General features: G+C 45.1%; 1 protein-coding gene across 1 annotated transcript in view; it reads right to left on the bottom strand.

Annotated features, from left to right (window-relative positions):
• The window catches only part of LYPLA1 (lysophospholipase 1), a 501,567-nt gene that overhangs the window by 297,643 nt on the left and 179,643 nt on the right, over positions 1-24,281 (bottom strand). Inside the window, exon 5 of the mRNA XM_044065511.1 lies at positions 17,978-18,048. Within this exon, the coding sequence (XP_043921446.1) occupies positions 17,978-18,048 (71 nt within the window). The remainder of the gene's footprint in view (positions 1-17,977; positions 18,049-24,281) is intronic.

Here is a 24,281-nt window from a genome sequence, read left to right as displayed (position 1 = left end):
CCTTGGTTCCAGTTTCCATTCATGTGGGTCCATGAGGTTTCTGCTTAGTCCGTCTGCCAGTGTATTAAATTTTCCTGGAAGGAATTGAGCTTGTAGGTGCACTTGGTAGCTCAAGGCTGTGTTCCACAATGCCATGGCTAATCTGCAGAGGGGGTAAGAATGTGTACCCCCCTGCTTGTTTATGTACCACATAACAGTGGTGTTGTCCGTCTTTACTATTAGTTGTCCTGGGAGAATGTGGTCCTTGAAGGCTGTCAGAGCATTCTGTACAGCTAACATTTCTTTTTGATTGATATGCAGGTGCATTTGACTTGGGTTCCCTTTGCCCTGAATGCACTTCCCTGCCAGGTGATTCCCCCCATGCATAGTCTGATGCGTCTGTTGTTAGGGTTTGGGCGGCAGGGGGTGGTGTGAAAGGTAGTGTCTTATTTTGGTGGCAGGCCTCTGCCCACCAAAGGAACTCTAGGTGTAGGCAAGGTATGATGGGAATCATTGCTTCTAGATCCTGAGAATGTTGACACCATAGGCTTTTTAGATACCACTGTAGTTTCCTCATATGCAGTCTTGCATATGGAATTAGAAGAATGCATGAGGCCATGAACCCCAAGGCTTGGAGTATTTGTCTTGCAGATAGCAGGGTTTTTGCAGCCACTTGTTTGAAATAGGTTGTCAAATGAATTTGTTTCTCTGGCGTGAGGAAAGCCATCTGGGAAGTTGTATTCAAGCTTGCTCCCAGGAACATAATTTGTTGACAGGGTACCAGGTGGGATTTATTTTCATTTATGGTTTACCCCAGACAAGTTAGAACCCTTTGTACAAAGGCCAGATGATTCAAAAGCATGTCCTAGCTTTCTGCCTGAATTAGACTATCGTCCAGGTATGGGTATATTTGAATATTTCATTGCCTGCAAAATACAATAACTGGAGCTAGGCACTTTGTGAATACCCTGGGCGCAGTAGATAAGCCAAAGAGCAGTGTTGAGAACTGACAGTACGTGTCGCCTGTTTTGATGCCTAGGTATCTTCTGCAAGATTCCCCAACTGGGATGTGCAGGTATGCTTCTTTTAAATCTAGTGTTGCCAACCAGGCATCTTTGCCTAGCATAGGAAGCAACTGGTGAAGAGTCAGCATCTTGAATTTTGGAATCTCCAAAAGGTGTTTAGAGTAGACAGGTCCAGGATAGGATGCCATGAATTGTCTTTTCTGGGTACCAGGAAAAGTCTTGAGTAGAAACCTTGTCCCTTTTCCTCTTCTGGTACCAACTGAATAGCCCCCATGCTTAAGAAATTACTTGTTTCTGGGCCGCTGCCCACTGATTTGGGGGTAGGTCTGGCCACCCGCTTGGTGTTGGCAACATGTGGAAGTGAAATCTGTATCCCTGGGGACACTATATTTAAAACCCATTTGTCCTGGGTAATGAGTTCCCAGTTCTTTGCATGAAGAGCAATCTTTCCCCCCAAAGGGGCAGTTAGTTGATAAGTGCTTGGAAATTTTAAAAGGAAGTCAATGAGACAGCTTACCATAGGGGGGAGTCTTATTACTCCCAGATTTGGAAGTGGAGGCCCCCCACTGCTTAGTCCTGTGCGTACCCTGGGACTGCAGCCTGGGAGCTCTGCTGGATCTGGGTTTGGACTGAGAAGGTCTGGAAGAGGCAGGAAAGGACCAATTCTTGGAAGGCCAATGCCTACTAAATCTTGGAGGTTGTACTTGTAAAAAATCTTTAACAGTTTGCATAGATTTAGCTTTTTCTTCCATATTTTTTAAGAACTACTTCTGCCTTGTTGCCAAACAGGCAGTCCTGGTTTAAGGGAGCATCCAGTAATTTTGCTTTAACATGATCTGGTAGGGATTGCTCCTTAAGCCAAACATGCCTTCTAAGTACAGACCCAGTTACAGCAGCCCTGCAAGATGCCTCTAGACAGTCAAAACCACATTGCAAAGTATGTTTTCCAACCTGTTCAGCTGAATGCAATAAATCCTGTAAATCCTTATTTTCAGCACAATCAGGAAACAACATCATTTTCTGTTTAAACAATCCAATAATATGCTGCTGATACTTCAACATATGAAACTGGCAGTTTAAGGCCCTAATGGCCAAAGTTGCAGAAGTGTATACCTTCTTACCCCATCTATCCAGCGCCCTTGAGTCTCTATCAGAGGGGGTAGGATTTTTGGCAGTAGTAGCTTTAATGCCCTTAGGCCCCTGTGAAATGGTCTCAGGATCCGCAATAGGATTTTTTAAAAGGAACTTGTGAGAATCAGGGACCCTGTAATATCTATCAGGTTTTCTGGGAGCAGGAAGTAAAGAGTCAGGGGCCAAGCTAGATTCTGCAAGTGCATCATCAACAATGCCTAACACAGGAGGTATGGCTAAAGGCTTGTGCTGGGGCAGGAGTAAGAAATCCCTAAGCCTCTTTTTAGAATCAGGGAAATCCTGACTTTCCCAATGAAAATGCTCCTTGAGAGTATGCAAGGTTTCACCAAAAGAGAAATCCTCTGGGGGAAGCAGAGGGAATGGAGTCCTCAGCATCAGAATCATCATAGGTAGATAAGGTTAACCCTGGCCATCAGAGGAAACAGAAAATTCAGAATCCTGGTCGGAAGTATCAAACAAACTCAGTCCTAGGTCTCTTAGACGGGGAAAGTTGGCTTCCCCTGATTAAAGTAATAAGGTCTTCAGCCATTCTTATCTCTTTTTTAGGCATAGAGGCCTGACCATGCAGTCTGGGCGTCAGTTTTTTAGGCATGGTTCGAGATTTAGGCCGTGAAGAAGAAGATGGCGTTGGTTTAATACGCAAGTCAGTAGGCCTGAATACACCCTCAGAAGCCGGTGCCTGCACACCGGCTCCGGACCCATCCAAAGTAGAGACATCTACAGGTTCCACAGTTGAAGCATCTCACGGCATACCAGACTCCGAATGGGTCTCAGTAGAGGCTTGCAAATCAGAAGTAGCAGGTATCGGGGGCCGCGAAAGCACCTCAATGAGTACCGGCGAACTGGCGACTGGCTTAGGAGAAGCGTTGTCAGCTTTGGACCTAGGTGGCCTGTCTTTGTCTTTATCTTTGCGTTTTTTTGGAATGTCGGTAGTCGGATGACTGACCAAAGACATATCAGGATAATTGAACCAGGCACCAAAATATTTAGAAACGTAAATATACCGACGACAGATAGTTCGTGGTTTAAATAAGGTACAAAACCAACAGCAAGGTACATCGTGGTCTGGGCCTAGGCAAGGAATAGAGTACGAATGAAAATCTTTATGAGGTACTTGCTTTCCACAAGTAATGCAATTATTTACTTTTACTGACATCACTTAAGAGCAGGAAAAAGTTTCCTCAATGGGGTACTTAGCTTTTAGTTGAAGACTTTGGTTCTGAAACTCGAAAACGAAAATTTCAGGAGTCGGCTGACCAGCACTTGCGAACTTCTTCTGCTTCGGGCACCGCACGGCAAGAAAAACTGATGTAATGGCGTTGGCTGCATGTTTTATACCCCTGATGACCTGACGTCATGGAAGAAGGGACAGCAACCGACACAGGACCCAAGACTTTGTTAATCAGGCCGACTGAGGGCTACCTGCAAGCAGATGACCCAAATGTAATGACTGCAACAGTGAAACACGAAGAACATCTCCAAAGCATGATACTGTCACCACCATGCTTCACCATGGGGATGGTGTTCTTTTGGTGATGTGAAGTGTTGTTTTTGCGTCAAACATACCTTTTGGAATTGTGGCCAAAAGGTTCAACGTTGGTTTCATCAGACCATAACACATTTTCCCACATGCTTTTGGGAGACTTGATGTATTGTTTTGCAAATTTTAGCCGAGACTGGATGTTTTTCTGTGTAAGAAAAGGCTTCCGTCTTGCAACCCTACCTCACAGCCCAGACATATGGAGAATACAGGAGATTGTTGTCACATGTAGTATACAACTATTACTTGCCAGAAATTCCTGCAGCTCCTTCAGTGTTGCTGTAGGTCTCTTGGCAGCCTCCCTGACCGGTTTTCGGCTCATCTTTTATCAATTTTGGAGGGACGTCCAGTTCTTTGCAACATCACTATTGTCCCATATTTTCTCCACTTTTTGATGACTGTCTTCATTGTGTCACATGGCATATCCAATGCTGTGGAAATTGCTTTGTACCCTTCTCCTAACTGATACCTTTCAACAATGAGATCTCTTTGATGCTATGCATGCTCTTTGCGAACCATGGCTTTTGCTGCAGCAGGCAATTGAGTAAATGTCAAGAAAATCCTACTAGGACAGCTGAACTTTATTTGGGTTTAATTAGAGTCTCTTTAATTGATGGCAGGTGTACACCCAAGAAGAATGAATGCTGTAATTAAATCAAAAGGTGCTTCAACAAAGTATTAGTTTAAAGGGTGTGTACATTTATGCAACCAGCTTATTGTATGTTTTTTTATTTTTTCCCTAACAGATTTGTTTGTTTTTCAATTGAATTTTACAGGTTGTAGGTCACATTAAAGATGGGAAAAGTTTTGAAATCATTTACTGTGGTCTCATTTTTTTATATCACAAAAAACTAGCATTTTAACAGAGGTGTGTAAACTTTTTATATCCACTGTGTATGTAAATCTACATATATATACATATATATATATATATATATATATATATATATATATATGAGAGAGAGAGAGATATGTGTATATCTATCTATATATTTATATATATATATATATATATATATATATATATATATATATATATATATATATATATATATATATATAGATACACACATAGATGGATAGATAGATACAAATATAGATATATATTAGATATACAGATATAGGTTTTTTTTTTTTCGGTAAAGACAGACGGAGTGCCGAAGGACTAAGACAAGGAAAAGAAAGCAGGAAGACGCAACACCTGCGAAAACTCAAGTGGGTAGGTACAGGAGGTGGTAGTAACTGTATAGAATTCAATAAAGAGAAGAAATTATCATGACAGACAGAAAAAAAACACTCTTACAAGCATGAAATCAGGTCCAATGGTTTGTCACGAACGTGGCAAATGAGACCTGGGGAGTTGGTGATGGTGCAGTGCATTATGGGATGAGGGAGAAGCTTGAGACTAGGATCCATGTCTTGAAAATGCAGCCGAGGTAATGAAAAGGACATCAGATCTTTTGTTTTATCTAAATAATATCCGAGCTAGCTATACAAATTCAAAGTGTGAAAAACCTTCTCACTGGCAGACTGCGGAGAAGGTAAAAAAGGAAGGCAGGTGAATAGACTGATTAAGAGACAACTCACTGACCACTTTGGGCATAAAAGAAGGATTACTACGAGACACCGTGTCTCTGTGGAAAACTAAGACAGGAGGAACAGCCATGAGAGCCTGAAACTCAGGACACTCCCTTGGCTGAAATCCGAGCCAAATGAAGAACAATCTTCCAAGTACAATGGTGTAAAGAAGCTGTAAAAGCAGACTCAAAAGGAGCCAGAGTCAAATTTTCAGGTATAAGTTTTGGTCCCAAGAAGGTGGAATAGGCTTCTAGGGAGGCCTGATATGAAGGATGCCTTTAAGAAATTGCTTGACCTGAAATCTAGAGGTTACCAGAGGAGTCAAGGGGAGACAAGTAGAAATTGCTGACAGGTGAACTTTAACTGAAAAATATGCTAACCCAGCATGGAGTAGATCACACAAGACAGAACCAAAGGAACCTAAACAGATAAGGGATCGTGATGGCGAAAAAAGCACCAGACAGAAAATCTTTTCCTTTTGTACAAATATGATTTTCTGGTACTGGGTTTCCTGGCCTCCTGCGGGACCTGAAGTATGTCCTCAGAAAAGAGGTGCCTAAAAGGGATCAAAACCCTATCACCCACAGCGTCAGTTGAAGAGTGGACAAGTGAGGATGGAGAAGAGACCCCTTTGCCTTGTGTGAGAAGAGCTACCCGGTGAGGAAAGTTGTGGTGAGTGCACCTGGCCAAGTGAGAAAGAAGGGGGAACCAATGCTGTGTGGGCTGAAAGAGAGTCAGCAGCAAGATTTTGGGAGAGTTGTGTCTGATCTTGGGCAAGAATTGTGGTAACAGAGGAAGTGGTGGGAAGGCATACATAAAATATCCCCTTCCAAGGAAAAGACAGGGGGTCCAATTTCCAAGCCAGACAACTTGGGACTCTGGAACAGAACAGACAAAGTTTTCTGTTCAGAGGGGAGGCAAAAATATCTACCTGAGGAATACACCATTGATGGACAATGTCCACGAACACATATCTGTGATGCATCCATTTGTGAGCTTGTGTGCTGGTCCTGCTCATAGAGTCTGCCACTATACTGTGCTCAGAGGGAGTATAAATTTCTGAAGAATCACTTGATACTGGACAGCTAGATCGCAGATCTAAACAGCTAGTCTGCAAAGAAGATAGGACCTTGTATCCCCTTGCTTGTTGACATATCACATCACTGTGCTATAGTATGAAAATTTTTGAGGGGCCTGGGATGAAAGAGGGAATGAATAACCTGAAGAGCTAGAAGCAGAGCCTCGTCTTCTTCTCCTTTATGATGCTGGTCCAACCTCTGAGAAAGAGGCCAGAGATCGTGAGCTTTGAGCAAGCCGATGGAGGCCCCCACACCCTGTTTGAGGAGTCTATAACGAGCTCTTTAATTAGGAGTGGAGCCTGGAAAGGAAGATCTGGGTTGAGAGAAAGTTGATGAATCCATCACTGAAGCTCAAGCTTGAGACAGGGAAGGAAGGATACTGGGAAGTCCAGGGGGGTGGCAATGTTTGAGCCATACGGACATGAGGTACCACTGAAGCATTCTAATGTGGAGTCTGGCCAGTGGGAGCATGGGAAAGATGAAGCATGAACCCAAGGACCCTGAGATATTCCCTAGCTGCGACTGAAGCCAGAGGAAGAACAGACTGAAAAAAAGCAGCAAGAGACAGGGCCTTGAGGGTTGGAAGAAATTCCAGCATGAGGATGGTCTGAAGCCTCCAAACAAGGAAAATATGACCATGAGAAGGTGGCAGAGCTGATTTCTGGAAGTTTATGGTGAACTCCAGACTCTGTAACACGGAAATAGTAAACTGGAAATCCTGAAGCAAAGCATCAAAGGATGAAGCTTGAAGGAGTAGATAGTCTCCTCTCATCCTGCAAAATGTAATGACAGGAGCGAGGCATTTGGTGAGTACCCTTGAGGCAGTGGAGAGGCCGAAGGGAAAAGCAGAGAACTTTAAATGCAAGGAAGAAACAGAAAAATCTAAACAAGAGAAAGGACAGGGATAAGAAAATAGGCATTTTTGAGATCTACAGAGAGCAAAAAGGCCTGGAGTAGTATAAGGGAACAGAGAGTCTAAAAAGACAACATTCAAAAGGAAGGAATCTTGAGAAAAGTGTTGAGCTGGGAAAGATGGAGAAATGGTCTCCAAGTGTCCTTCTTTCTGGGAACTAAACATTCTGGAATAAAAGCTCCTCCCTACCTAAGCAGAAGGCACAGGCTGAATGGTGCCCTGAACCAAAACAGCACCTCTGGGAAAACAGGAACTTGCTCTCAAGGAGTTAAGGGATGCCCAAAAAGGGAGGAAGGGATTTCTAAACCATGAAATATCCCTGTCAAATAATACACTGAAACCAAAAATCTGTTGTGACTTTTAAGCAATTTAAAAGACACAGGGAAAGATGCAGGGACAAGGGAACCTGGTTGATGGAAAGGTGAAACACATTTTCAAATGGAACCTGACTTATCCTAAAAAAACAAGTTTCTGGGAGGTGGGGGTCTGAGTAGACTTAGCAGGAGGCACATGTCTAGAAAATAAGAAGTTATGTACTCACCATAACGTTCCATCTGAGTAGGTAAACTTCATTTGTCAGCAACCTATGGGTCTTCGGATCCATACTGGATCCAAGCCGGCAGTTTCCAGCAGCTAAGATCCGAGCTCCAAGCTCCTCCCCCTTACCCATAACTCCCTGCCATCCCTTCCTGACCTCAGATCGAGTTTGCTTAAAACAAGGCTTGACATCACAACCTGTCTAGGTAACCGGGTACAAATTACCGTGAAGCAGGAATATCAAAGAACATCCGAAAGGGACAGGGGGATGGAGGGAGGGACGGTTGCTGACAAATGAAGTTTGCCTACTCAGATGGAACGTTATGGTGAGTACATAACTTCTTAATCTGAAGTAGTTAACTTCATTTGTGCATCAACCTATGGGGCAGAGTCCCCAGCTACCTGAACCTTGGGAGGCCCTCAAGGAAGGATGTTCTGGAGCACTGCAGAGCCAAAGGATGCTCTCCCTCTGGAAACCAGATCTAACTTGTAGTGGTTTATAAAAGTGTGAGATAAGGCCCACGTGGCAGCCGAGCAAATGTCATCTAACGAAACTCTAGCCCGAAAAGCAGCAGAGGTAGAAACAGACAGAGTTGAATGGGCATGGACTCCCTGAGGAGCAGGCCTGCCAGAACTCTCATAAGCCAAAAGAATACACTGAGAAACCCACCTGGATAGTGTGACTTTAGAAATAGCTTTCCCCAAACTGGATTTAGCAAAAAAGACAAATAACTGATCAGAACGTCTATGACCAGCTGTCCTGTGCAGATAAAATCTCAACTGTCTGTGTACATCCAAAGAGTGTAACTTGTATTCGCCCTTATTTTGGTAATTGGGAAAGAAGACCGTCAAATTAATAGACTGATTAATATTAGCTTCAGAAGCAATTTTGGGAAGAAAAGAGGGATTGGTCCTGAGGAAAACCCTATCCTTATGGAAAATCAAGTACGGAGGTTTGGCACAAAGAGCTTGAAGCTCCAAAACCCTTTTAGCCGACGTGATAGCGACAAGGAAGGCTGTTTTCCAGGATAAGAACTTGAGATCTACCGAGGCAGCAGGCTCAAAGGGAGAAGCTATTAAGGCCTGGAGCACCAGCGATAAGTCCCAAAGAGGGATCACATCTTTCACCGGAGGCCTTAGTAGGAAGGTGCCTTTTAAAAAGACCTTACATAATGTGGATGAAGTTAGAGGGCCAAGATCACATCTACTGTGGTAATGAGCGATAGCCGCCAACTGTACTTTGACTGTGGAAGAGCTAGCCCCTTTATCAAACAGCCCAGACAGAAAATCCAGCACAGCTGGTAACGGAGCTGTGAAAGGATCCAGGTTCTGATGTTCAGCCCAAATAGAAAAACGTTTCCATTTGCTATGATAAACCTTCCTAGTAGACGGCTTATGGGCAGCCACTAGGATCGCTTTGACCTGGGAAGAGATACCGGGAGTCCGAACTAACAGTGGAACTGGATCAACCAAGCTGCGAGCTTGAGGTTGTCCAGGTTCGGGGTTGGTAGGCCCAGGGGGTGAGATATCAGATCCGGAAGGGGATCTAGAATCCAGGGAGGATTCACTAGAGGAGACCACAGATAATGGAACCATGCCTGACGAGGCCAGAATGGGGCAATGAGGATTATTGTGCACCCCAACCGTCTGGCTTTCTGCAGAAATTTGAGCATCAGGGGAAGGGGCGGATAAGCATAAAGAAGACCGGGAGGCCAAGCATGCACCAGAGCGTCTCTTGGGGATTCCCCGGGTGGAGGAAGTAGAGTGAAGTAGGTGTTGCAGTTCGTGTTTAAAGGAGAAGCGAAAAGATCGCAACAAGGTTGACCCCATTTGGAGAAGATCTGCTTCGCTACTTTGGGATTCAGAGACCACTCATACAGGGAAAGGATGGTGCGAATCAGTCTGTCCACGAGGATGTTGGACCGACCCGGAATGTGCGTCGCTACGAGAAAGCGGTTGGTGGAAATCGCCCATTCGCAAACTCTCATGGCCTCTCAACAAAGTGGATAGGACCTGGTCCCCCCCTGTTTGTTGATGTACCAAACAACGGACATGTTGTCCGTCTGGATCGCAATCGTCCCGATGGAAAGAAGGCTCTGAAGTGCTTGCAACGCAAACAGCACAGCCCTCATCTCCAGGACATTGATATGCAGTGAGGTCTCCGTCTGGTTCCACGTGCCTTGGACGGTCCTGCCGCAACAATGCCACCCCACCCGAGGTGAGAGGCGTCCGTGGTCACCGTGGCTAGGGGTGGGGACATAGAGAAGGGGCGCCCCTTTAGGAGGTCCGGAGACTGGAGCCACCACAAGAGGGCACTCCTGCAAACCATGCTGAGAGGGACAGGATGGCTTAGGGGAAAGCGTAGGAAGGACCATTGGACTTGGGAGTGTCCATTGCAGAATTCTCATATTCAGGCGCGCCATGGGGTGGAGATTGATGGTAGCTGCTGTCGAGCCTAGGGCCCTCAGGACCAGTTCCGCTGGAGGGTTTGAACAATGAAGAATGGCCTGCACATGTAGTTTTAGGGATTGCAACCGGTCCGGAGTTAAGAAAACTAAGAGCTGGTTTGTGTCTACCCTGGCTCCGATAAAATCTATGACCTGAGTCGGGAGCAGGGAGGACTTCCCAGCGTGAATTGTGATCCCCAGCCGGGGAGCTAAGCTAAGGAAGAAATTCCTGGCTGTGCAGAGTAGATGCCATGTGGGGGCGGTCAGGAGCCAGTCGTCCAGGTACGGAAAGACCTGAATTCCCTGGAGTCTCAGGTGGGCCGCTACTACCGCTAACACCTTAGTGAACACCCTGGGGGCTGTGGTGAGACCAAAGGGGAGGACCCTGACTGATAGTGACTGGCTCCTAGCCGGAAGCGGAGGAACCTCCTAGATCATCTGTCCATTAAGATGTGGTAGTACGCATCCTTGAGGTCTATGGAGCACATCCAGTTGTTCTCCTGCAAGAGGGGGAGAATTGATTGAAGAGTGACCATCCGGAACTTTTCTTTGGCTATTGCCAGGTTCAGTAGGGATAAGTCGAGAATAGGCCTTAAGTCCCCCGTCTTTTTTGGCACCAAGAAGAACCTGGAGTAAAAGCCCGATCCGTACTGGTCTGGGGGGACATGCTGGATTGCTACTTTTTCTAGCAGCTGCCGAATTTCTGTAGCTGCAGCCTCCCTCTGATAGGGTGGGACATCGGGGAGGAATCTGGGTCTGAGAGGGGGATGGAGAAACGGAATCTCGTAGCCTCTGGATATAATCCGAAGCACCCAGCGGTCTGTCGTGATGGACTCCCAAGCTGCTAGGTGCTTTGAGAAATGCCCCACGACTGCCTCTAGAGTGGAGCAGTCGGGTAACCCCTCAGGGTTGCTGCATGGGCCGATCAGAGAAAGGTTCTCTGGACCCAAAGTTCTTCGGGCCCCCTCTGCCTCTAGGGCGGTGTCCACCCTGTCCTCCTCTGTCTCTGAAGGACGGGGGGTCCGGAGCAAAACGGGATTGCTGAGACTTTCGGAACCACATCTTCTTCTGTTCTTTTTGGTTCTTCAAGAAGGACCTCTGGGGAGCAGAGAAACGGACTCCGACAGCAGACAACGTCTTCCCGTCTTTCTCGCTCTGGACCAAGGTATCGCGTACGGTCTTGCCAAAAAGGGCAGAACCATCAAATGGGGCATTAGCGAAAGACGCCTTGAAGGGTTCCGCAAAATCACAGTGGCAGAGCCAGGCCTGTCGCCTTAGTACGACACCCGCTCCACTAGCTCTAGCAGCCCCTTCCATAGCATGGGACAGCAGCCACATAGAGGTATTGGAAATCGACCTGAGAGTGGCCACTCGGGTAGAGTACACCTGGACTCTAGGGGCGACCCAGCGTATTCCTTGATAAGATCCCGCTGGAGCCGTATGACATGTGCCGTGTAGTTCAGCGACCTTATGGAGAAGGTGGGTGATGCAAACATCCGCTTCACCAAACAGTCCATCGGCCAGGACTCCTTGTCAGGGGGATGGACTGAGGGACTCTCTTGGGCCAGTTCCCTCTTGGTGGCCGCCGCCACCAACATGGCATCTACAGGGGTTCCCTTGCTCCAATGAGACCTGTCTGAAGGCGGGCTGAGAATTCTGTCAGGCCTCTTAGGGATGGGCTCCACAGTGTCCGGCTCCTTCCAGGCCCTAGTAGTGATCAGATCTACCAGGGGATCGGCCGGAGGGGACACCCAAGAGGCAGACGGGCCTGCTTCAAACGCTTCCAGGAACACGGACTCATCCGAGGTAGGCTTTGGGGCAGACCACACCCCCCGATCCTGAGCATCTCCATGATGTCTCCAAATGAGACGTCTTCGGGGGGTGATCTTGGGGAGCCTTCCCCTTCCTCCAAGTCCGTGTCCTCAGTCAAGGACTCAGGGGAGTCCAAGTGCCTCCTCTTGCACTTGCGCTTGTGAGGGACCTCCTCAGGGGGACTGTCTGAGGAGGCCTCACCAGCCACATCTTGTTCCAACAAGGGAACTATCTGGGACGTCTGAGCAGGCTGTCCCTGGGGCCGGGTGATGGAAGTGGGACCAATCTGCGAGGGAGTGCAGGGTGGAGCCATAGCTAAAGCTGGGGGCCTGGATTCCATTGACAGAACCCTCTCTACCACGTCAAATGCCGAAGGAGAGAAGCTCCCCCTAGGATCCGAGAGCCGACTCTCCCTCGGATCCGATGGGCAGATCGGGGCCGGAGCCAAAGCCATCGGATCCGAAGGGACAGTATGCTCCAACCTAGTCGGAACCGAAGGCACACTGACCGCCTCAGATCCGAAGCTCAGCTCTCGGCTCAGAGAGCTAGGATCCGTAGAAAAGGGACCCGACATACTCGAGGATACTGTCGGCGCTGAAGTACCCGAGACTACCGGCGCCGACACCCCCCCGGCTCCAAAGCTACTCGGCTCCGAAGACCCCGAACCCGGAAAGCGGGTCAGGGAAGGTGCTATTGGGTCAAAAAAAGGGGGGGGAGGCTGGAGTACTCCCATCTGCAGCTGGGCCTGGAGGAACCTTCTCATCATCCGGTCCAAGTCTGCAACAGTCAGGCTTCTGGTCGACCTGGAAGAGGCCACCGAGGCGGGACAGGAGTGCCACCTCGATGACCTCGAGGGAGATCGGGTCTCCTCCTCCTCCGGCCCCGTCGAAAAGCAGGGAGCACGGATCAGAGAAGGAGAAGGCCCGGCCGTCCCAGGGGGAGAGACCCGCTTGGCAGGCGAGGCCAATGCAGAGGCCTCAGCCCGCCGCTTGTGTTTCTCCCGGCGCTTCTCCCTTCTAGCTTCCCTATCCTCCTGGCCTGAAGAGGGAGGTTGAATCCCGGCCAGAGGAAGGGAAGAGTCAGTGGATGCTGCAGCAGCCGCGGCAGGGACCACGGAAGGGCCGGAGGACAGAGTCGAATCCGGGGGCAGGAGTCCCGCCAGGATCAGCTTCGACCTCCGGTCCCTGACAGCCCTGGGGTTGAACGCTGCACAAATAGTACAGCCAGAAGAAAGGTGTTCAACCCCAAGGCATAAAACGCACCGAGTGTGGCCATCAACCGGGGAAAGCTTATGGCCACACTCGGTACATTTAGAAAAGAATGTCTTGGAGGCCTCAGACATTTTAACTAAACACAAGCACTAGGCCCCAAGACCACACACACAACACACCCTGACACTCTAGAAAAAAACAAGGGGTAGGGAATGCAAAACCCGAGGGAACACTCTAAACTAAAACTAAACTAGTTCCACACTCAAAACATCACCCAACTTAAGAAAAAAGAAAAGATTTTTCTCACAGAAAAAACACTGGAAACTTGAACGCTCAAGATCAAGCTGCTGTTCAAACTGCGGCAAACTAGATCTGGGGTCAGGAAGGGATGGCAGGGAGTTATGGGTAAGGGGGAGGAGCTTGGAGCTCGGATCATAGCTGTTGGAAACTGCCGGCTAGGATCCGATATGGATCCGAAGACCCATAGGTTGATGCACAAATGAAGTTAACTACTTCAGATCCTTTTTTCCCTTAGCCAGAGGGTGTGACCATTTCTTTGATCAGAAGCTGATCTGGAAGGGTAATTCATCTGAAACTTAGGAATAGGAGAAACAAAATATGTTTCAACTCCTGCAAGGCTTTACCCTCATCTTTGAGAGACTTGAAATGTTCAGTAGCAGCAGTACCAAAAAGATTTTTTATATCCAAAGGAGCATCCAACAGTTTGACTTTAATGCCATTAAGCAAACCATACAGACAAGGTCAAGGGTAATGCCTCATCAGCTGCATCATGTCTGCACTTGTTACAGTTGTGAGCAACCTGAGAGGTAGAGTCTAAAATGAAAAGGGCAGAAGCCTTCCCCTCAGAGTCAAGATGGCCAGAAAACACTTTGCAAACATGAGAAAGAAGGGCCAAGACACAGTTGGTCATATAAGTCTGGTAACTGATGGCACAAAAGGATAAAGTGTCAGCAGTGTAAACCCTTTTGCCCAACCTTTCCATGACCCAACTACTTTTATCTGAAGGGAGCAACTTGGTAGTGGGCAACAGCTTGGAGGGCTTATCAGAAGAGACAGACACTACAGAAGGATCAGTAGAAGCCATTTATAAAGAAATTTACATTAGTCAGGCACCTTGTAAAATCTATCAGGATCCCTGGGTGCAAGGGGCTGAAAAGGTATCCAGGAGGGCAGCCAAAACAGGGAGTACCACTGATTGTTTAAGAGACTCCACCTGGACGAACTCATAATATCTTTTGGGAATGTCAGAGATTTGAGAACAATTTCACTTAAAGAAACTCCATTATGCGGGCAACAATATCCCAAAGGGAGAGTTCCTCGAAAGTGAAATCTGGCCCAACAGAATCTTCTTCCTATGAACCACAGTCCAAGGGGGAAGGAATTTGAGAAGTTTGGCCTCAAACATATGTCCTATGCAGCCAGACTGAAAAAACTCCAGCTGTACACAGTGGCATATCGCTTACTCAGAGGTGATCTCTGCCTGACTTACAAAGCCATGTCCAACTCAGAATTGATGGACATGCTCCACCTAAAGAAATCCGAGCCACGCGCTCTAGTGAGCTAAACCTCGCCACAACAATAAATAGAACATGCTGGATGGATAGATTCCTGTTCACAGAGACTCCCCATGCTTTGGAACAAAATTCCTAACTACATTAGGCAGAGCCCCTCACCAACACTCTTCAAGAGAAGCCTTGACGAGTGGATGGGTAACAGAAAATACACCTCTGGGATCACTTAATTGGCTCTGCTTGACAGTGGCTCAGTTAATTAATCAATGGGGCGGCGAAAGCAGACACACTCTGGCTAGGCTTAAAAATGCCCTCGCGCAGATAGCCTAGTACCTATCTATTAACCTATTAAGCCAGGGACTCTTCCGCAGAATCCACATCTTCATCTGAAGAGTCTAGTTCCCTGGGTCTTTTAGCTGGAAATGAAGAGAGGAGAGAAAGGCATAGCCACCTCTTGAGGAGGCTTTAAAGCCATTAGAGCATTAAATAACTCCTGAGTAAAATCCTGCCAGTCACAGTGAGGATCCTTACCTACAGGTGAAATAAGCTTGGTTTTCGGTTTCTTTTTCTTTCTTTTTTTAGCATCCACATGAAACACCTTCAGACAACCAGACTCCTGGTAACATTTAATAAGCGTACTAGGGATATCTTTCTTAATTAAGATCTATGGAATCCCTCTCAGTCATTTGGATAAAATCAGCTGAGGTCAGGAGCAGACAGACATTCTTAATGCCTCTGAGGATGTGCGAGAAGCTGGATCCATGCTGGCCTCTGATAGGGTCTCAGCAGAGGAATCTGAGGCAACCACTGGACGATCCTCTGGGCTTTCACTAGCCTCAAGAGAGATGGCCAAGGGAGGTTGGACAGCAGCCGTAGCACAAGTAAGTTTTTTGGCCTTATTCTTGGCAAATGGCTGACCCTTGAGACAGGAAGATTCAGCCATAGTACCTTAAGCCAACAGCTTAAGACGCTGGTTTTTAAGACAAACAGATAAAGAGGAGGGATGACTACATAGGGTCTTAAAGACAAAAGCTTGGCAGATAGAACACTGTGTATGGTTATGGGAAGCATCAAAACATAAAAGACAATGGTCATGCTGGTCTTTATGGGGAAATCTGCCACCCATACTGACATTTTACATTTCTGGATGATATAAATCCACCAGCACTAAATAAAAAAGAAAGATAAAAAAAACCCACTGGGGCACTTTTCTGAAACGTGTCTTGGTAACCAGTACAGCAGAAGGGTGTTTAGACTGACATTAAACAATGGCGTTCAGACTGGTGGCAAAGAAATTCTAAGTGTGTGTGCCTGAAAGTCACCTTTATGCCCAACGCCTTGCACGGAGTACGTATGTGTGACATACGATGCCTATAAATACCAAGGGCTTTGGTATACTGGCCGGATGTTCGGGTATCCTTTGCAGAAGATCCCTTAGGTTATGAATACTGCAACAATGACATATAAGGACATCAGTTTATTTCCTTTGGCATCCCCTCAGTTATATTATGCATTTTATAAGCAGTATCAATTATAAGTTTCACCTTAACCATAACATAATTTAATACCCATGCAACAAGGGCAATAGAGGTGTCTACTCAGGGCTTAGTCTTCATCTGTCAGTTGGCATGAAAACTTAGAAGGGCTTGGTGCCTAAACCTGTCTTTCTAGTCAGTTCAGCTTGAGCTGACTTAAGGTATGTGCAAGTGGAAGGAACCCTGAAGCTTTGAAAGCTGGCTGTTATTTCCAATGCAGGTTATAATCCATAAAGCTTAGGCTTCTGCAGTAGTGATTAATATGAAGACTATCACTACAGTATTTTGCCTGAGCTCTCTAAAAAGTACCAACCCACCTCTCATAAGGGATCTCAGGAAGTTGAGGAATGGGACAGCTTGGGAGCAGGTCAACGGTAATTTCTACAAGTATCATTTCAGTGAAAATGTTTCAAGTGAAAGCACTTTTGCTGATACTGGTGACCTTTCTTTTCTCCAATGCTGTGCAACCTCTGAGTTGGTATATTTAAGCTTGGGTGTTGTGCAAAAAGGCATTTACTCAAAGTTTTGATGAATCTTTTTTGCCTTCAGAGAATGCTTTGTCAAGCTATCAACACTATTCCACATGGCTCTGGGGACAAGCAGCCTTGAAGCTCTTGGAAGCAGCAGACACACCATTCTCTAACTGAAATTCAGACAAACCAGGCATATATTCTGATTCAGATAAAGGAATCAAATTCTGAAATGGTAAAGTTACCAATTTTGTACATTAGTTCATCCATGGAAAGTGATACAGGTGATGGATCTGGCTGAGAGATTTAGAAAGAAAACATTTTTCCATTTTAAAGATGGATAGTGAATCCAATACACACTTTGACTTTTCTTTGCTGGGGAAACAGGAAAATAAAAGTTATTGTTTCACCAGTACCACTGGCTAAAAAAGGTTGTTCAGTTTAAAGAAACTGAAGGTGCTCTTTTCTACTCTTTAGCATGGCTTCAAAAAATTCTTGATAAAAATGACATATACAAATGTTAAAAATGACATATACAAATGTTAAAGGAGTCCTCAAGGCAATACAAGTGCGCATTGTGCCTATCCTGGAGAAGAATTTTTCTCCCTTAAAAGCACCATGGTAGAATGAACATTCGGATTTAACTATCTAAGAAAAAGGTCCCAGGCCCAATCCCAAATGGAAAACATTTCAAAACCATGGAACTTCCAAAAGGAAGAGAGAGGAGGAAGAAGATGAATATTTTAATACATCTAAAAGGTTTAAACTAGCACAAAACAGACTCGACGTAAAAAAATCAAAAAGCAGCTTGGGCCCCTTTTGCAAGCAGCAAGGACGATATAAATAGGCTTGGCACCATGACACAATATAGGATGGATAGCATGCTTGGCAGCCTGGGATATTTTACTTTCCAAGCAGTTTAATGTATAGACAGTGGGCCCTAATTAACAAAATGCAGGGAAGCTCATCCAAACAGAGCGTGGTGAACTGGTGAAAGTTGTAAGTCACATGATTTGCCTCACTTGGATATTTGTTTCTCTGGTAGTACTTGGAAAATACATTCCAGAGAATGTAGTGACAAGGCCCTATAGAAAAATATCAGTTAATGACTGCAGAAACTAAGGGAAGGATGGGATATGGAAAAGCACTTTTGAAAATGTTACTTACTATTTTCAGCTGCTTGCCTAATACCATTATCATCTTCTTCAGCATCTGGAGAAAGTCCTTTAATATCAAACCTGCAAAATAATACATTGCACTTATTAAGCAGATGACAAGTTGGTGTGAAATAAAAGAACATTATTATGTATGTACTACAAAATGTAACCTTCATCTTTCACTACATGAAGGCATATACCTGGGAAAGTGCTATTCATTCCTTGAAATCTAATTACACCCGAGGAAGAGAGACTGAATTGAAGACGAGGCCTTCCTCAAGTACTGCTGAACACACAGCAAGTACACTTGTTAGATGGAAGCGCTAGACCTCCATTTTTTTGGTTTTAACGAATCATGTTGAAAGTAATGAATAAAGGAAATGCGGGAGCAGTCTAACAGAAAAAAAAATACTGCCAGTGCTGAATGTTGGCTTGTAGTGCGGTGTTTATTCTGCATTAGGATGCACTAGAGAAACTGGATGAAAGTAGACTGATAAGAAATACTGGGCCTTGAAAACATGACATGCAATTACAGAAAATAAAGTGAAATATTACTGTTGTCTCTACTTTGTTGCTGTCACTACTCATAGAGAATAAAGCTGTTCAAGGTATCAAGACCATAATGCTATATGCTGCTTCCACGTCACTGCTGTACTTTGTAGGGTGACTGAAAAAAAAAATTCAACCATACATATAGCAGCATCAAGGGATATCAAGGTATTCCACAGTATGGCAATGTCAACAAGTCACGATAGTAAACTGAAGTGAAATACTCCTTTTGCCTATATATGGCTATTACCTTCTCACTATTAGATATCAGGAAATAGGGCCTGGGAAAGCAAGAGGATCACAAGGATGCATGCTCTACCCCCTATGGTCATTTTTTTCTTCAGTACAATATTTTTTAGAGTTAGACAACAAGAACTACAAAGCAAGAATGTATGAGTTCCAACAGCCTCATGCAAATATTATGCCAGACTGTGCTTTCAATAATGTAAAAAAAAAAAAAAAAAAAAATCAAATTCCTCCTCTCTGCTATATTCAATGATAACTTCCCACTGTCAGGAATGAAACAGTCTAGCAAAGAATCAATACAATAATGCTCCACTTAGCTTTCCTAAGATCATCTTTTTTTTCACAATCGCATTTTCAGACAGTAATCAATGAATCCTTAAAATGCTATGATGCTTCAAAGGGCTACTATTATCCTCATGAAAACAATGTCATTCATTTTGCTTATACTTGGATATTAATTGTCAACACTGGGCATCAGAGAATAGTGCTCGAGAATTAAGACCATAATGATGTATGGTGCTTTCCCAAGGATTATCTTTTTTTCAAAAAAGCATGTGTGTGGTAAGATTAATGCAACCCCTAGATGCTAAGGCACTCCACTCCGTACTTCAACATTCCTATGCAAACACTCTTATAAATAACACTAATCCTATAAAAAACAATAACAATTTATTCTGCCTACATTTGGCTGTAATTCCTCATTATAGTCCACTGGAAAACAAAAGTTATGTACTTGGCATACCAACAGATCCATGTTGTCCTATTTTTGTCCGATTCAACATGTTGTTTGTCAGATCCAGTTGGATCAGCCTCGGCACCTTAAACCAGAGTACTGGATCCTCTCCTACCACAATTCTCTCCTCCTAGATGATTTACTTCAGACTGATTTTGCTGACTAATTTCAAAGCGTCTCTATTAACTGCAAGAAGGAATAAAGGAAATGGGATTTGGCAACGTTATCTACTATGGAAAAAAGTGGAACAGGACAGCAACAGGTCTGACTGAGCCCGGGAGATGTAAAGATGTAAAACGACAATTTGGAAGTGGGGAGGGAGGGAAGCTGAAATCAGACGAAAACAGGATAACACGGATCTATCGTAATGGTATGTACATAACTTTTGTATTACATACTGTATTTTTATCTGAATCAATGTGTGGGACAGATTCCTAAGCTACATAGAAAGGGCCTAGATGGACTCATCCAACTTATAAGGAGACATAAAGGTATGAGCTGTTGACAAAGTTGCTGCTGCACATATGTCACTGATAGGTAACTCCTTTTGCAAATGCTGCTGAGGTCACTATCATTCTGTTAGAGTAAGTCCAGGGTTTAGACTGCAAAGAGCTCTCTTGGCTTATAAAGAAAAGGAAATGCAATCTGCTAGTCTCCTAGAAAGCACAACTTTTGATACTGGTCATAATTTTGTCTTGGAAAAAGATAAAAAAATCAGCTGGTCTGATTTTCTAATGTCTTTTGTACAATGTAAATAAAACCCGAGTTGCCTGTGGACATTTTAAGGTATGGAGGGTGTGTTCTTCTCCCTTGTTAGCAAAACCTGGACTGGGTAGCATGTTGGGAATCTTCAACCTTTTCTTTGGGGGAGCCAAAAAAAGTATTTTATAGCCTCTGGTGATTATCCTTACCACCCATGAATTGGAAGTTATGGTTTGCCAAGCTAAAGGGTATAAGGATAAGTGTCTCCCAAAAGCCTCCAGAGTGTAGCAGTCGGGCAATTGTTCAGGGACGTTGGTAAGATTTCTCAGTGAAGGTTTCAATGAAACTTTGGTTTTGTGCTCCACTTCTTCCTCGCGTCTGCCTCAAGGAAGCTATGCCCACGAGTGTCTTGGTGAAAACCTGGAGTTTTTTTGAACCACAGCTTTCTACCTTCTCTTTGATTCCTAGAAAAGGATATTTGAGGAATAGAACAACAGATTCCTACAGCAGACAAAGTCTTACCATTCTGCTTATTCCTGGTAAATGTTTCCTTCACTTTAGGTCCAAACAAGGTGGAACTGTCATGGGGGGTATTGATAAAGGGTGCCTTAACGTTTTCTGTGAAACTGCATAGCCGCATTCAGGCATGGTGTTGCAGGGTAATACCTGTACCAGCTGCCCTTGATGTACCATCAGCTGCATTTGATAGCAATCACATGGCCACATCTGAGGTAGATTGTAGGGTAGACATTTGGCCATCCACTGTATTTTGGACATCCTTAGGTAAACCACCTGAAAGAGACTTGGAAAGCTCCTTGATCAAGTCTCTTTGGAAGCATGTGAGGTGTGCTAGATAGTTCAGTGCTAGAAGTGCAAAGGTTGCCGATGCATAGGTCCATTTCCCTAGTCTGTCCAATGCCCCTGACTCCCTGTTAGGGGGACAGAGAGGAACTTTCCTCAGATAGTTCCTTCTATGTGGCATCAACAGGAGAGCCCTTTAACCAGTGTGTCCTATCTTTTAGGGCAATCAACACTGTGTCTGGCTTTTCTGGAATAGGCTCTGCCACATCAAGTTCCTTCCAATACACAAAACTTCAACTCGCTGGGCTCCACTTCTCCTACCCACAATCCCCCACTCCCTAGCGCATACCTCAGACAGAGTTTGCCCCCTCTCAATCTAATATGAAGGTAAAATTCCCACAAAAAGGAGGAAGACGAAGGACTCCAAGAGAAGGTAGCAATAAACCTCTCCCACATGGTCATCCGAAGACAAAGGACTCGCCATACAGGCAAAGACAGGAACGGTGGGGGGTTTGAACCAGATACAGACAGACAACATGGACCTACTGTTATGGTAATTACATAACTTTCGTATCCAATGTTATCTTTTCCTCCTGGCTTCAACCTGTGGGACAGAGTCCCAAAGCTAAATAACACCCATGGAAGAATCTACAGGAGGATATTCCTCAACACTGTGGAGCCAAGAAGCCCTGGACCTAGACTAAATGTCCAGCTTATAGTGAGATACAAAAAAGGTTGTAGAACTAGCCAAGGCGCTGGTGGAGTTACTTTTTGGTTTATCATGCAAAGTCTTACCTCACAAGGTATAAGCAAAGGAAATACAGTCTGACAGCCTCTTGACTAATATAACTTCAGTAACTGGCCTACCAATTTGGGTTTGGAAAAGGAAACATACAGGTGATTGGATTTTCTAAATGACGTTGTATTGTCCAAGTAAAATCTAAATTGTCTATGTGCATCCAAACAATGCAACAAATATTCGCCCTTGTTAAAAAAAGGAAAAAATACAGGCAGATGAACAGACAGATTCAAATTCTCAGTGGTCACCTTAAGAAAAAAAGAAGGGTAGGTGCAAAGGGAAACCCTACCTTTGTGGAACACCAAGTATGGATGAATGGGAGACAGAGCTTGTAGCTCAGACACTCTCCGGGCAGATGTAACAGACACCAGGAACAAAGTCTTCCAAGATAACTTTAGATCTGAAATAGCAGAAAACTCAAAAGAAGGGTCTACAAAGCCTTTCAACATGAAAGGTAAAGCCCATGGAGGGGACAGGGTCCCAAACGGCAGGGCACAAAAGAAACGTAATTTTTAGAAATGCTTTGAAAATTTTCAGTGCAGCTAAGGGAGCATTGTCCCTGCCAACATGATAATTAGACAGGACTGCCAACTACACCTTAACTGGAGAATAACTAGAGCCTTCTTTAAACAAATCAGTCAAAAAATCTAACACTATATCTCTAAGAGAGAAGAAAAAGGATCAGACCCCCAGGAGTCCTCCTGAACTGCAAAGTGCTTCCATTTATTTGCGTGCATTTTATTTGCATACATTTTCCTGGTGGACAACTTCTGGGAAGAGGACAAAATATGCACAATGTTGTCTGACAGCTTGGAATTCCTGGCCATCAAAGGACCTAGAGAAAACATGTGGTTAACTTGAGGGACTGAAGGTCGGGTGGATCCAGACCCGCTGGATAAGAAATGAGATCCAGAGTGTGATCCAGAACCCAAGGTGGGTATCTCAGAAGGCAAAAGAAAGGGGAACCACACCTGATAAGGCCAAAAGGGATCCATGAGGATCTCTGCCGCTCTGCAATGGGCTCCCTTCTGAAGAACTTGATTATCAGTGGAACTAGAGAATATGCGTCTAGGAGACCCCCGGGCCAAGCCTACAGAACAACATATCTGGGTGACTGTCCCTGGTGGGGAACTAAGGCATAACAACTATTGCATTTGGTGTTGGAGAGGAAGCAAACAGGTTGCAACATGGACTGCCCCCAGCACCACAAAAATCTGAGTGGGTACTCTTGTATTCAGTGACCATTCATGAGGAAGAAGAGTATTCCTGCTCAGACCGTCTGCCAGAATGTTGGACCTCCCCAGGATGCGCACTGCAAGCAAACCACTGTGACAAGATCACCCACTGCCATACCCTCATGGCCTCAAGACACGGATGTTAAGAATGTGTTCTCCCAGTTTGTTCAGATACCAAACAAACATACTGTCTTGTCTGGACTGAAATCACACTACTGGGAAGGACATCCTGGAAAGCCTGCAATGACAAGAAGACTGCCCTCATCTCCAGACATTGTTGTGAACATTGGCCTTTACAGAAGACCAGGACTTTTGAACCTCCCTCCCTTTGAAATGCACCCTCACCCGAGAAGGAGGTGTCCATGGTTACCATGGCTAATGGATGGGGAAGAACAAACTGTCTCTCACAACTATCACCATATCTGATCATGACAATCTTTCACTAACCTTAATGGAAAGTCCACTGGATGATTCAAATAGGACTCTAGTACTAGGTGGGTCCTTGCTAAGGGGATCAACCCTATGGAAGTTGTGATATGACCCAAAAGTTTCAGAAGAGCAGGCGGTTTTACATAAACAAGCAAGGATACTGCCTGAGATTGAAGGCCAATTACTCTGGAAGTGGGGATCTTGACAATTTCAGAAATGGTATCTAAGTGGCAGCCTATGAATTCCAGGAGCCGTATACAGTGTATAATTTACTTTTAATAAGTGCATTACCTCCAGTTGTCTGCACAACTGGAGTAAGCTATCTCTGGCTGTGATTAGAGATGCTCTTGTTGGAGCAGTGAGGAGCCAATCATCCAGCTAACGAAAGACCCAAATCCCTGCAGCTGGGCTGCCACTACAGCAATGCACTTGGCAAACACCAGGGGGGCAGAAGTGAAACAGAATGGCAAGGTTCTGAATTGATAATGATTGGCCCACAGACAGAAGCACAGAACCTTCTGGACCATCTTTCTATCGTGATAGGAAGGTAGGCATCCTTGAGGTTTATTAGGCACATCCAATTATCATTCCTCAGCAAAGGCAGAATGGACTGCACTGTGACCATCCAGAATTTGGTCTGTTTTATGAAGGGATTCAATTTGCTCAAATCCAAAATCAGCCTGAGGTCCTTGTTCTTTTCAGGCACCAAAAAGAACTGTGAGTAGACCCTGGATACTCGCTCGTCTGGTGGGACATCTGGAATGACTCAATTTGCCCACAGCTTCCGAATCTCTACTGCTGCCTGCTGTCTCTGACAGGG

Source organism: Protopterus annectens, chromosome 3.part0, assembly GCF_019279795.1.
Source record: "Protopterus annectens isolate FY-2018-M chromosome 3.part0, PAN1.0, whole genome shotgun sequence".
Taxonomy (NCBI): domain Eukaryota; kingdom Metazoa; phylum Chordata; order Ceratodontiformes; family Protopteridae; genus Protopterus; species Protopterus annectens.
The sequence above is the reverse complement of the archived record's forward strand: the minus strand, read 5'-3'. Positions and strand labels throughout refer to the sequence as shown.